Below are 12422 nucleotides of genomic sequence, written 5' to 3'. Positions count from 1 at the left end.
TCATGATCTGTAGATGTCTACGCGCGCATATGCACACACTCGTATAGATATGCCACTAGATATGATAACGCACAAGCGTGCACGCACACACGCACGCGCATACATATAAACTTGTTATAGCAACTAATAGCATTACAAATCTTCTCCCACAACACACCAATTTCCACCATCCTCCAACTCCCACACAAACCTCACCAAGGAGAATCCCATTGCTTCATCATCATTTCCATTCATCGCTATTTCGCGGCTAGTAGTGCCCATTTCCAAGCCTACCATCTCTTCACCTTCGTCACCGCAACTCTCATCGTCGTAACTATCCCAATCACCATCGGTCAAGAGATCCAAGAGTCCATTCGCCGGTCCTGTCAATGCCGATGGCACAAGCTTTTGATCATGGTCCTTGTTCTTCCCTTTAGTCTTGAGTCGGGCCTTCGAGATTGGGTGGCTATGACAGCCATTACACCTTGGCCGGTGTCGACACCGGCTCATGTATCGGGAGTGGTTGGTGGGCTTGGGGGGCACCTTGGTCGCTAGAGCTCTTGTCGGGACAACGTCGAACTTGTTCGCAATCCGCTTGGGTTTTTCGTATGGCATCCTCTCAAAGACGACCATTCCATGTTGCCTTCCTTCTCTGACCATTCTATGTTGCCTTCCTTCTCTCCTCATGCTTCTTCTTTGTCGTCTTCTTCTGCTTACCAAATTGTGCCCACAAATTCAGATACTCGTGTTGTCTACATATTTATAGTGATCGGTTTACATTGAAATGTGTTACTTCCTTGGTGAACAAGTTGAAGAACATGACGGGAATCTTCGTGTCTTGGTAAGCAAGGCACAGTTGACTTAGGGTTTCTTGTTTTATTTTATTTTATTTATTTATTTTTACTTATTATTATTATTATTATTTAATGTGTTTGGGTCGATCCATGATTAAATTGTCTAGCTCAACCGACAAGTTGAGCCACCTCTACCTAACCCAATCTGCAAGTCAAGTTAGGTCAGGTTGGGCATGCCTCAATTACCAAATTGGACTAACGGCTCTATTCACTTTTTATTTTTTGTTATAGAATAAAAAAGTAAGTTATGATAAAATTGATAATTAATTTTAAAATACGAATTTTAACTAAAATGATTATAATAACTATATTTTTAAAATAAAAAATAGAATAGAATGTTTTTTTTTAAAAAATATTTTTTAAAATAATACGATCCTCTTCAATTATACATTAATATAGTCTCGGACTATGGTACAGTGATATACACGATGAGCTCTTTGTGCATTCAAGAAAAATTAAATCTCAGTAAAATTAAGATAATGTTTTTTTTTGTAATAGTCAATTATAATTTTTTAATTTATCTTTTCATAGATGATCATACAATGATAAACACGTTGAGCTTCCATGCATTTTTGGAGTTAGAAATTTAAGAAGTATAAGAAATTCAGATTTATTGGGATTGCTAGACTATTATGTTTTTGAATTTATTTTTTATGGTTGATAGAAAATTTTTATGGGAACGGATTGATAATTTTTTAAATTAATTAGATTATAAAATTTAGATATTTAAATTATTAAAAAATAAAAATAAAAAATTACATTAATATATTGCTACTCTTATGGCAACTATCGTGTCGTTTGATGTACGTCCAGGACAGTTGGACGGGCGTTTGCCAGAGATTGATATACGAAATCCGAAGCAAATAAACTAAACAAAATAATTGTTTTCGAATCATCGATCTCGCCATCTTCGCAGCTGGCGCCAAATTGTATCAAAAGATGGAAGAGAACAATCTCGCCATCTTCGCATCAAATTATCAAAGTTCTTTCTGTTCGAATTTGATAATTTTAAATACAAATTAAATACTTTATTGAGCCGGTAACAAAAACTTATTACAAAAATTTGCAGGCGCAATTCATTTATACCTCTCGATCAAGTGCCAACAACTACTGAGGAGCAGTCGATCATTTTAAGTTACTCCCCTTCCACTACGGTCCCAAGAGGGAGGTAAATCGACCAATGCTTCAATGTTACGAAGATCAGTCTTTATTTATTTTGCCCTCTTCTACAAGTCTGTTGTGTCGTATATCCAATCCGAATCCCCGGAGCATAGTGAGATGGTTAAGTCAATGATAAATTAAACATTTCATTTGAAATTCAGTTACAGTAAAGTTTGAAGATTTTTTGCAACTGGATGATGTACTCGAGAATGTTGACGGTTAAATTGGGCTGCTTTCTGAATTATTTGATAGTTGATGAAAAAATTTTATGAAATCGAACCGATCACTTCAAGATCAATCTTTACTTAAAAAAGAATCAATTCACATTATTGATTATTGAAGGAGTCCACTCTTGTTATCGACTGTTAAAAAAGGTCAACTCTTGCAACTTACTAAGGAATTGGCTCCCGTCAAATTTACTAAACAAATCACTTTGATGAAAAAACTTTGTTGAATGTTCTAATGTTTCAAGATCAATCTCGCTCCCAAAACCTTGCCGTCATCGATGGAACATGATTAAATCCTTGGAAAAATTCATGCAATAACGTCATTTGATTTCTTGTGTTTGTCCAAGAACTCGAAGAGCGGGAAGACGAGCATGTCCTGCCTCAACTAGATCTCTCGAGGGCCAATGAATGAAGTAACCCAATTCAAGGTTCGAGTTCGAATCAAGAGGCTTTGCTTAATCAAATAAGTCAAGGTTGTAGTTTCTTTATTTGTTCTTTCCGAAGAAAATATTTGAACCCATTGTTGAGATACTAATTTCGTTCGTGATTCAAAATTATTATATTAAAAATTTTAAAATTGTAAATTCATAAAATCATTTACCGACTATATCATATAGCAAAAGGAAATTCTTAATTAATTATTAAATGGATAAGTGTCTTTTCTGATTATTAAAAACAAAAATATAATAAAATAAAAATATTATATTAATTATTAAATAATTAACTTAACACATACTAACATTAATAGTTATAAGTTTAATTGATTAGGATACTCCGTATTTATCTAGGTGATTTGAGATACAAATGTTAATAGTTATAGTTTAGTTGGTTATATATAATATTATGTGGTTATATATAATATTATGTGCGACTTATTCCATGTGATCCATGTGTGATACCTCCGCACCTCCGACCCACCGCCACCCCGTCCGTCGCCTCGAGCCCGATTGATACGCCGCTCGCCGACGCTCCGTCCGACGGTGGATTCCGATCGGACAGTGGTCAGAATTCAACTAATTTGGCCGGAAACGCGACCGGCAATTTTGGGCGTAGGATTTCAGCCAAATCGTAGTCGGATTCCAGCCAAATCGCGATCGAAGATTAGCCGAGGAAGGACCGACATCGATCCTTCCTCGGTCGGTCTCCGATCGTGATTTGGCCTGAATCCGGCGCCCGAAACTGACGGCCGCATTTCCAATCAAATTCGCTGGATTCCGGCCACTATCCGGCCGGAAGCCGCCGCCGGACAGAGCGATGGGTCAGAGGTGTCAGGTATATATCATCAAGCCGACCATTTGAGGTTAACCCCAGGTTAACGAACCCTTGAACATTAACTAGCCCAGCACCTTACCAAGCCAGTTACGATTCAGGCTCGGATGAGGTCCGCACATCAAACTAAACCCATGGTCAAGTCTAAGCCAAAAGTTGATCACCATGGTAGCTAGATCGATCCAAGTAATTATACTTTTCCTATAATTATTATAGTAAAAGATGAAATCCATCACCCAACGCCCTCACACGATCGATCTAATAACTATTTATGAGATGGTAAATCAAGAAACTATAATTAGTTTTCGTGACTTCATCGAGATTCGATGATTATCTATTATCTATTATAACAATATCTATCTTATAATAACTATATAATCATTTAATCATGCTAACTTAACTTTCAAATAATTATGGAACATCTTTTGATTGCTATAACTAAGGAGAAACATATCATATCGAAGGAATTACTCGAACAAAGTGGTTCAAGCACTCTTGCAACAAACTTTTTTGAGAGTGGAATTTCGGGTTCTACAATAATAATCAATAACCATTTACTATCTCTTTTTAGTCAATGAAAGACTACTGATCCAAAAAAGGTTATGAGATATTTTGATTTTATTTTATAAACTATAAAATTATTCTAAAATATAAAGGATAAAACAAAAAAAATATTAATATACGTTTTCAATCTTTTCTTAACTCCCAACCTAAAATCATCAACGACTTTTTTTTTCAAAAATTAAAAAGGTATCATTTATTTTTATTATCCTACAAGGGTAGATAAGGTTGATAATTTCTTTTGAATGTGACGGAGAATCTGATAGTGTTGATTTTTAAATATCCTAAAAACTTAACATGTTGATTTTTAAATATAAATATGATGATTTTGATTAACACTTAAAATTAATTATGAAATGAGAAATAAATTGATTATTTAATGAAATAAAAAAACTATTAATATAGAATATATTTAATCCTCAGATGAATTTAAGAATGAAAATGAAAATTGAATATTTCATGAGGATGCATATGATAAATAAAAATGAGGATGAAAAATATAATAATTTTATAGAATATTAAAACAACGTCATCTCATTTTCATCTTACATTGTTATAATAATTGTATTATAAAATCCTTCTTCAATAAAAAAAAGGTAGAATTCATTATCCCAGCCTTCCTACATAATCAATCCCATGACTATCTATAAGAAGGTAAATCAAGAAGTTGCAATTGACTATGACGGAGGAGGATATTACCTCGACTTTGACGAGATTCGATCTTTGTTCACTTCAACAACTCTACTCTGTCATAACCAACTCAATTATATCTCGAGGTTATAAAATCCTATACTTACACATGTAACAGTTTTATCAAAACTACAATAATATTTGAAGTGAATTTAATTAAATTATAATATTTTTGATTAAGTCATAATAATTTTTTTTTACTACGTAGAAGTAATTTAACTCTGTACTCTAGCAATTTAAGCTAAAATTTAATTATCCCCGGGGCTATAGTGCCACGGTAGGAAATCCACGTTGTCACTCAAACATCCGTTTCGATCCCCAGCTATTGCGTATTGCGTGCACTTCTCGATTTACCATGGTGGTCGATGGAAAACTTCCGTGGGGTCGGACCGGTTCACCCCAGGGATTGAGTCAATGCGACTAACTCGGATTATCATTTTTTTAAACTAAAATTTAATCGAAAAAACAGCATTTTTTATTGATATTTTCAAAAAACTAGGGCGTCTTTTTGTGGCTAACAAATATAAGGGCGCCTTTTTAATTATTTATTTTCGGCCATTATATTTCCACGACTTAAATCACGACCAACGTCACGACTAATGGTCCAGTCACCAGTGAGCCGCTTCCCAAATTATCTCGTCCCTCTTTAAATACTCGCCTCCGCAGCCCTCGCCTTCCCCCCTCATTTCGAGCCCTATCGCGCTCTCCCTTTCTTCCCCCTCTCTCTTCTTCCTCCTCTTTCCCCCCTCGATCTCGAGGGTTTTTTTTTCTTTCTTTTTTTTTCTTTTCTTTTTTCCTTCTTAAATCCTAATTCTATCTCGCTCGGTTCGATCGAGCTCGAATTGGAGTGGTACTGAAGAACCCTAGCGCGAGGTACGATGCAGCAGCAGCAGCAGCAGCAACTCAGGTTCAAGCAGCAGCAGGCGCTGATGCAGCATGCCCTCCTCCTCCAGCAGCAGCAGCCACAGCAGCAGTCGCTCTATCCTCACCCGGGCCTCCTGGCTGGTCCTCAGGTCTCTTCCTCCCTCGCCTTGCCTGTTTTTTCGTCCATCTTTTGCTATCGTGAGTGGCTTTTACTAAAAATCCCCTTTTAATGTAATTTTACTGTTTTCCCTTCTTTTCAGTCGCTGCGTTACTAAAAATTACCTTTTTTTACTCGCTTTATGTCTGTCTCTCTCTCGATTTGACCAGATTTTTAGTAAAAAGTCTTCTTTTAGTGTCATTCTTCGATTTTGACCTATCGGGGTTCTTTTCAATTGTTGTGGCTTGCGGATGGTAGTTACTTTCTGCTGGAAACGGGAAATGTTTAGTTGGATTTTTAAAGTTAGAGCTTGATGAGCAATTTTGGTAAGTGGGATTGATGCGTTTGAACAAATTTTAGTAAAAGGCCTGTTTTAGTGTAAAATTTTCTGTTTACTCAATTGTAGTTCTTTTGTGGCTTGCGATGGTAGTGATTTTGTGCTGGAAACGAGTGATGTTCAGTTGGATTTTTAAAAATAGAGCTTCATGAACAGTTTTAGGGAGGTGGGATTGACTCGTTTGGAATGGATAAGCTCTGTTCTTGGAGTTCCCTTCATATGTGGTTCCGTGTTATTTTATCCGTATGGCTATCAGAATTTATTAACGTTATTCTCTGACTTTTCTGAGAAACTTTTGTTTCTTGCTTTGGGGACTGCTCATCTCGGTTGTTAATTTAACCTATCAGTGACCAATTCGCGTCTATACATGTTTCTTAATGACTTTTACGATTAACTGGGTATTTTCCCTTCAATTCCTATCTATCTACGGAAGTTCCTGTCTGCCTATTCATTACAATTACTTGCTCGTTAGTGCAAGTTAAATGTGAGATTATCTGAAATCTGTTTTTTTCTTGCTTGTGGTTTCATATTGAATGGTTGAACTTTCTGCTAGTTTTTATTTTTGAAGCTTGCTTACAATGACTTTTGCATTGGCAACTTGTTTTGGTTTCGTGGCTGATGTTTCTGTTGCTAATTTCTGCTACTGTTTTACAGATAGAGCCTATCCTAAGTGGAAATCTACCTCCTAGATTTGACCCAAGCACATGCCGGAGTGTGTAAGTCTCATTAGCTCATTTTTTTATTTGTTCGTATACATTGTGCTATATCCTCTCTAGATTGTGCATTAGTCCGTGGGTTCCCTTACTTGTTCTTTGTTTAGTTGTTGTTATTTCACTCTTCCTGCTTTTATATAGCTGTTATACCGGTTTCCATAGCCATATCATTAATGAAGTTTCTTAATGACCTTTCGAAACAAGTAATCAAGCATATAACTCTCTTCTTTTACGAGAAGCTCTTATCATGTTTAACTTTGTTGATACTGCTACGGTCCTTGAATATTTGCTATCAATAAGCATATTTAGTATTTTGCTCAATGTGTTTGCAATTTTGATTTTTTGTTTTTTGCTCAATGATGTGATTGAATCTAATTGATTTGCCTCCTCTATAATGTAATTACATTGCAGTTATGTAGGCAATGTTCATCTTCAAGTTACTGAACCACTTCTTCAAGAAGTTTTTCAAAGTACTGGTCTTGTCGAGGGATGTAAGCTTATTAGGAAAGAGAAGGTTAGTTAAAATCTCAATGTCAAAAGAGGGTAATCATCTAACTACTTTGATAGATTTTTTAGACCTTGCTAAGCCATTGATTTTTCAATTTTTTATTGCCAACTTTTTTGTTTTTTTATTTGTAGCCAAACTTAAGTTTGTTATTAAAGATGCCCATTTGGATATGCCACTTGGAAATTTATACATGCCTATTCATGGAAATTGTTGTGTCAATTACAAAACTAAGTGATGTTGCATGCCAGGACAAACACTTCTTTGTTACATCACAAGACATGTCTGACAGAATAATTTTGGTTTGAAGGACAGCTAGTTCATATTTTGGCATCATTTGTTCTTTAAATATCCTCGAGTATTGAATGTGTGTGTGTGTCTGTTTTTAATTTAGTATCTAATAGTAAGACATAGTGTTGTCTTGAAAATCATTTGGCAAAGGGTTATCCTTTTTCCCCTTCATTTCGCATACACCATTTAGGTTGCATTTGGTACCTATTAATGGAATGGTATCTTAACGGGAATAGGAATTGAAATGGAATGAATTGGAGAGAATCATAAATAGAATGCTAAATTCCATTCTTATGTTTAGTTGTATTGTGGAATGGAATGAAAAGATAAATTTTCCCTAACTTGGGAGAACCCAGTGTAAGAAGAGAATCCAGTGCGCCAATCAGACTTGGGGCTCTCGAGGATCCACTGTTGGCTAATGCTACTGTCACCTCCAACCACATGCTTTTGCTCTTAATTCAGGCATGGTGCACTCTCCACTCTGATGATGATATGGAGCAAATTCCACACCAAACCAATCAGCCAGGAGGAGATCACTGCGCCACTTGAGGCTGCTGTGTGCCTGCCCATACAGGTCTTCCGTATTAAATCACTGCCTAGAGTGAGCAAAATAGACAGTCGTCACTGCTATGACTGGCACTGTCAATGCCTTGACTCAAGTGGAGAAGGGAGCAAAAGAGTTGAACAATGAGGGGGTTAGAGTGGAGTCGATTTATCGAGGGAGATGGAGATGGGCATCAGTGGTAGAGGAGGAGGTGAGATGCAATGAAAGGAGATATGGTGATATGGGGGACAGGAGTCAATCAAGAAAGAATATTGTGATACTTATGCGAAGTCTTGTTTATTGATGCAAAGAGACTGATTTCCACTCTTCCTCCTATATTCCATGATTGATGCTGATTTTGAGCCACTAAATAAAATTGAATAGACATTCTATCTCTCACACTGTAAGTTGTGTAGGTGATATCTACTCTTTTGAATAAGTTCATATGGGCATAAAGGCATCGATAGTAAGTGGTTTCTTTCCCATTGTGCAGTATTCATCCTTGTTGTAAATATATAGCGATTCCATCTCTCCTAAGACCCTTGTGATCTGGTCATATTTCCCCATTCTACACTTTTATTTGCATGTCGGCAACTAAGCCTTGTTTGGGATAGTTGGATTTAGATTATCATACCGTGCAATCCTACCCGACCTAATTCTTTCTGTGAAATAGATCCTGAGATTCATGGCAAGTTGATGCATGAAAACAGCAGTAGATCTTATTTATCGGCAAAATCCTGTCAACCATTAATCATCCTTATTGTCTAATATTGCCTTCAGTCGGTTGATATGACTTTTCATGCCCAAGTCTCTCATGATAGTGGGTTTAACCCTGTGGAGCACTCCTTTAGTTGATGCATGGCATTGCATGTGACATTGTTGATATGTGCTGCCATACACCAATGCTCTCTTGGCAGGATGCTTGTCTTGTGATGTGGAAGAACACACGTAACACACTTTTAGGCTAGTGATTAAGTGCATTATGTGCTACATTTTAATGTTATGTGCTTATTGTTGTCTTGCCTCTTGCAGTCATCCTTTGGCTTTGTTGATTATTTTGATCGTCGTTCAGCTGCTCTTGCAATTATGACACTTAATGGGAGGCAGCTGTAAGTTGGTCAATTTGATTTGGTTTGTATTCTTTGTCTTCTTATTATTATAGTAAATGGTTACATTGCCCCTTGTAGGTTTGGTCAACCTATTAAGGTTAACTGGGCATATGCCAGTGGGCAAAGAGAGGACACATCAGGTTAGTTAATAGTCCATATCCTTTGCTAAGCTCATGCTGTTTAGATGGATTTGAGCTGTGTTGGAAATTTACTTAGTCACTGACAATTCTAATTTTGGTACATATAGGGCAGTACAACATATTTGTTGGTGATCTTAGCCCTGAGATTACAGATGCTACTTTGTTCGCATGCTTCTCTGTATATCCAAGCTGCTCGTAAGTATTCACAATTTTTCTACTGATATATAATGTCATTGTTCCAAAAGTCAATAGGTCTCTGGCTTGTTCTTGATACCTTTCTACATAATTTAACTAGTAGTTATTTGATTCCTCTCCTTTCATCACAGGGATGCAAGGGTCATGTGGGACCAAAAAACTGGTCGTTCAAGAGGGTTTGGTTTTGTTTCTTTCCGGAACCAACAGGTTGGTCGACAATTAGGCCTATGGTCACCATGTTTTATTGTTGTTCACTGAACATTTTGACTATGCTGCAGGATGCTCAAGGTGCCATAAATGACTTGACTGGTGAGTTACTCTTTTTCTTGTCGCTGTTTACTTTTTCTTATGTAACTACATTATTTCTTATACCTGATTGTTTAGGAGTTGGACATACTTTCAGTGATTATTGTGTTCATTGTGGACTTGATGATTGTAGTCATGCTCATCGCACAAATTACAATGCTTAAATTTATGGAATTTGCCTTACTAATGTTCTTGCACTCGACTGTTGAAATATGTAATTTGTATCTGTACTAAATTATGATTAGTTGCTAGAGTTTCACTCCACTGTCTTATGTGTTGATGTAGGCAAGTGGCTTGGCAGTCGGCAAATTCGTTGTAACTGGGCTACAAAGGGAGCTAATGCTAATGAGGAGAAACAAAGTTCAGATTCAAAAAGTGTCCTGGAACTAACAAATGGATCTACTGCAGGTGGGTGGCATCATGATCTGTTGCAATCACAGTGCAGTTTTTGTTAATTCTCAAATTACAAAATTTAGTTTAAAAAAATCTTGGCTTTCTCAGAATCTGGTAAAGATCTAACTACTGACGTTTTAGTGTCGTAAATCTCAAGTGCCTATACGTTGTACCATTCTAGCAGACATTAGTTTCCTAAACCTTAGGTCCTACACATAACAATATTCTCAGCATTCCTAACAGTGAGTACTTAGTCATCTAGCAACGACTTGCGAGTGGTGCAATTTAGAGATGGGTGAAAGGGAAATGGAATGGATCTATGGTTGCTACTTCCCACTTCTCTGGTTGAACTGTGAATGTCGGCGACATCAAGCTCTTGAGCCATTCAACTGAAACTACTACCCGCATAAAATACTTAAATGAAACCATATAGGGAACCTTTGGGTGATAAAATAATAACTACTTTCTTGATATGTAATGACATTATCGTTGCAAACATTCTCGATAACTACTAGTCTATTTTTTAAGTTCGATAACTGTTGCCCAAGTCCTAGAGCATTTCATTGTCTTTATCGAAGTTCTTTGTGTGCCGTTCTGATTGATCATTGCGCCTTGATAAATTTCCTGTGCAGAAGATGTACAAGAAAATGCAAATGATGATGGCCCAGAGAATAACCCACAATACACAACTGTATATGTTGGTAATCTTGCTCATGAGGTAAGCTTCTTCTGTCTCCTTCCTCGTTGCTCGCTTTTCTTTCTCTTCATGTTTCCCTCGGTTACGAAGGTAATATGTTATCCAAAAATCTTACAAATTATTTGTATTTACTTAATCATGTTCTTTCTCACTTTCTGATCTCACTGTATGTGAAAATGGCAGGTTACTCAAGTTGATCTCCACCGTTATTTCCATGCCTTAGGTGCTGGAGCGATTGAAGATGTCCGCATACAACGCGAAAAAGGGTTTGGTTTTGTGAGATACAGTAACCATTCTGAAGCTGCTTTGTCTATCCAACTGGGAAATGGCCGAGTTTTCTGTGGAAAGCCAATTAAGGTATGATTTGTTACTCTCAGCATTCTGAAGCCTGCTCTTTTGTCGAGATATATTTCTTGAGCACTGCAAAATATGAATTTTTTTCCGAGGGAAATGCCAAAGCCTGAATTTCTCATGTTGGCAATATACCATATATGTACCACGGAGCTACATCACATATGAAAGGTAGATGTTACTCGTATCGGAACATCTGCAATGCTCCCATATATCTCATGTACACATAGTATACATGTTCCTGAGTCATGGTTGAGTTGGTAACTACGGAGTAGATTTGTTGAAGTGGGTAATGGTCGAATTTCAACGAAATCGAGATAATGTCCTCCCTCGTAGTGATCAATTGTTATTTTTCGATTTACCTGCTCACAAATGGTCGAGGAGCTGACATCACATGATGGATTTCACATTTTGTTGAAATGTATGTATAGTATACATGTCGCGCGGACTTAATTATATCAATTTGTTTGCATTTCAGTGTTCATGGGGTAGCAAACCAACTCCACCTGGGATAGCCTCCACCCCGCTCCCCCCACCTGCGGCCGCTCCATTCCCTGGACTTTCCGCAGCTGACCTCTTTGGTTATGATCGCGCCCTTGCATTGAGCAAGCTGGGCGCGAACCAGGCACTGATGCAAGCTCCGGGCCAACTTCCCATGAAGCAGGCTGCCATGGGACTGGGTGTGGGCGCGAGCCAGGCTCTCTATGATGGCGGGTTCCAAAATGCTGGTGCAGCCCAGCAGCTGATGTACTACTAGTGATTCCACAGCTCAGTAATGGGCTTCTTGTTCCTTTGCATTTTATGGTTTCTTTATTTTCTTCCATACTACTTCTAGTATATGTTTTAATACTATCATGTAGAATTTGTATCTGGAGATGTTTATGTAGACTTGAAGGGATTTGTAGGGTTTGGTAAGAACTTGTTGGGGGAGCTCATACTCTGTTATGCCTCTATGTTTTTCATGTGTGTTGAAAATATCAAGGGGATTCTGATTGTGTTGTTTTTAGGTTTTATTATTTCTCTTTATTTTTTGTGGTTTTTGTTAGGGTTTTGAAATATGTCTACAAGTTCTCAGATGT

General features: G+C 37.2%; 2 protein-coding genes across 3 annotated transcripts; one reads left to right on the top strand and one right to left on the bottom strand.

Annotated features, from left to right (window-relative positions):
* Positions 1-44: 44 nt before the first annotated feature.
* On the bottom strand, positions 45-697 carry LOC141845662 (uncharacterized). Its single transcript, XM_074733716.1, has one exon. The coding sequence runs from the start codon at positions 664-666 to the stop codon at positions 133-135; it is 534 nt and encodes a 177-aa protein (XP_074589817.1). The 5' UTR covers positions 667-697; the 3' UTR covers positions 45-132.
* A 4736-nt stretch (positions 698-5433) lies between these two features.
* Positions 5434-12349, top strand: LOC141845247 (oligouridylate-binding protein 1-like). Of its 2 annotated transcripts, none has more exons than XM_074733313.1 (12): positions 5434-5754; positions 6754-6815; positions 7224-7326; positions 9185-9261; positions 9340-9401; positions 9509-9596; positions 9728-9803; positions 9875-9905; positions 10188-10310; positions 10931-11013; positions 11176-11349; positions 11822-12349. In XM_074733313.1, the coding sequence occupies exons 1-12, from the start codon at positions 5620-5622 to the stop codon at positions 12098-12100; spliced, it is 1293 nt and encodes a 430-aa protein (XP_074589414.1). In that variant the 5' UTR covers positions 5434-5619; the 3' UTR covers positions 12101-12349. The 2 variants fall into 2 exon arrangements, with proteins under 2 accessions (XP_074589414.1, XP_074589413.1); XM_074733312.1 differs by having other exon boundaries at positions 5435-5754; positions 10928-11013.
* Positions 12350-12422: the final 73 nt, after the last annotated feature.

Source organism: Curcuma longa, chromosome 14 (genome assembly GCF_044706935.1).
Source record: "Curcuma longa cultivar G26 ecotype Majalengka, Jawa Barat chromosome 14, ITB_CL_G26_1.1, whole genome shotgun sequence".
NCBI classification, from domain to species: Eukaryota; Viridiplantae; Streptophyta; class Magnoliopsida; order Zingiberales; family Zingiberaceae; genus Curcuma; species Curcuma longa.
This window is presented reverse-complemented; position numbering and strand designations above follow the sequence as displayed.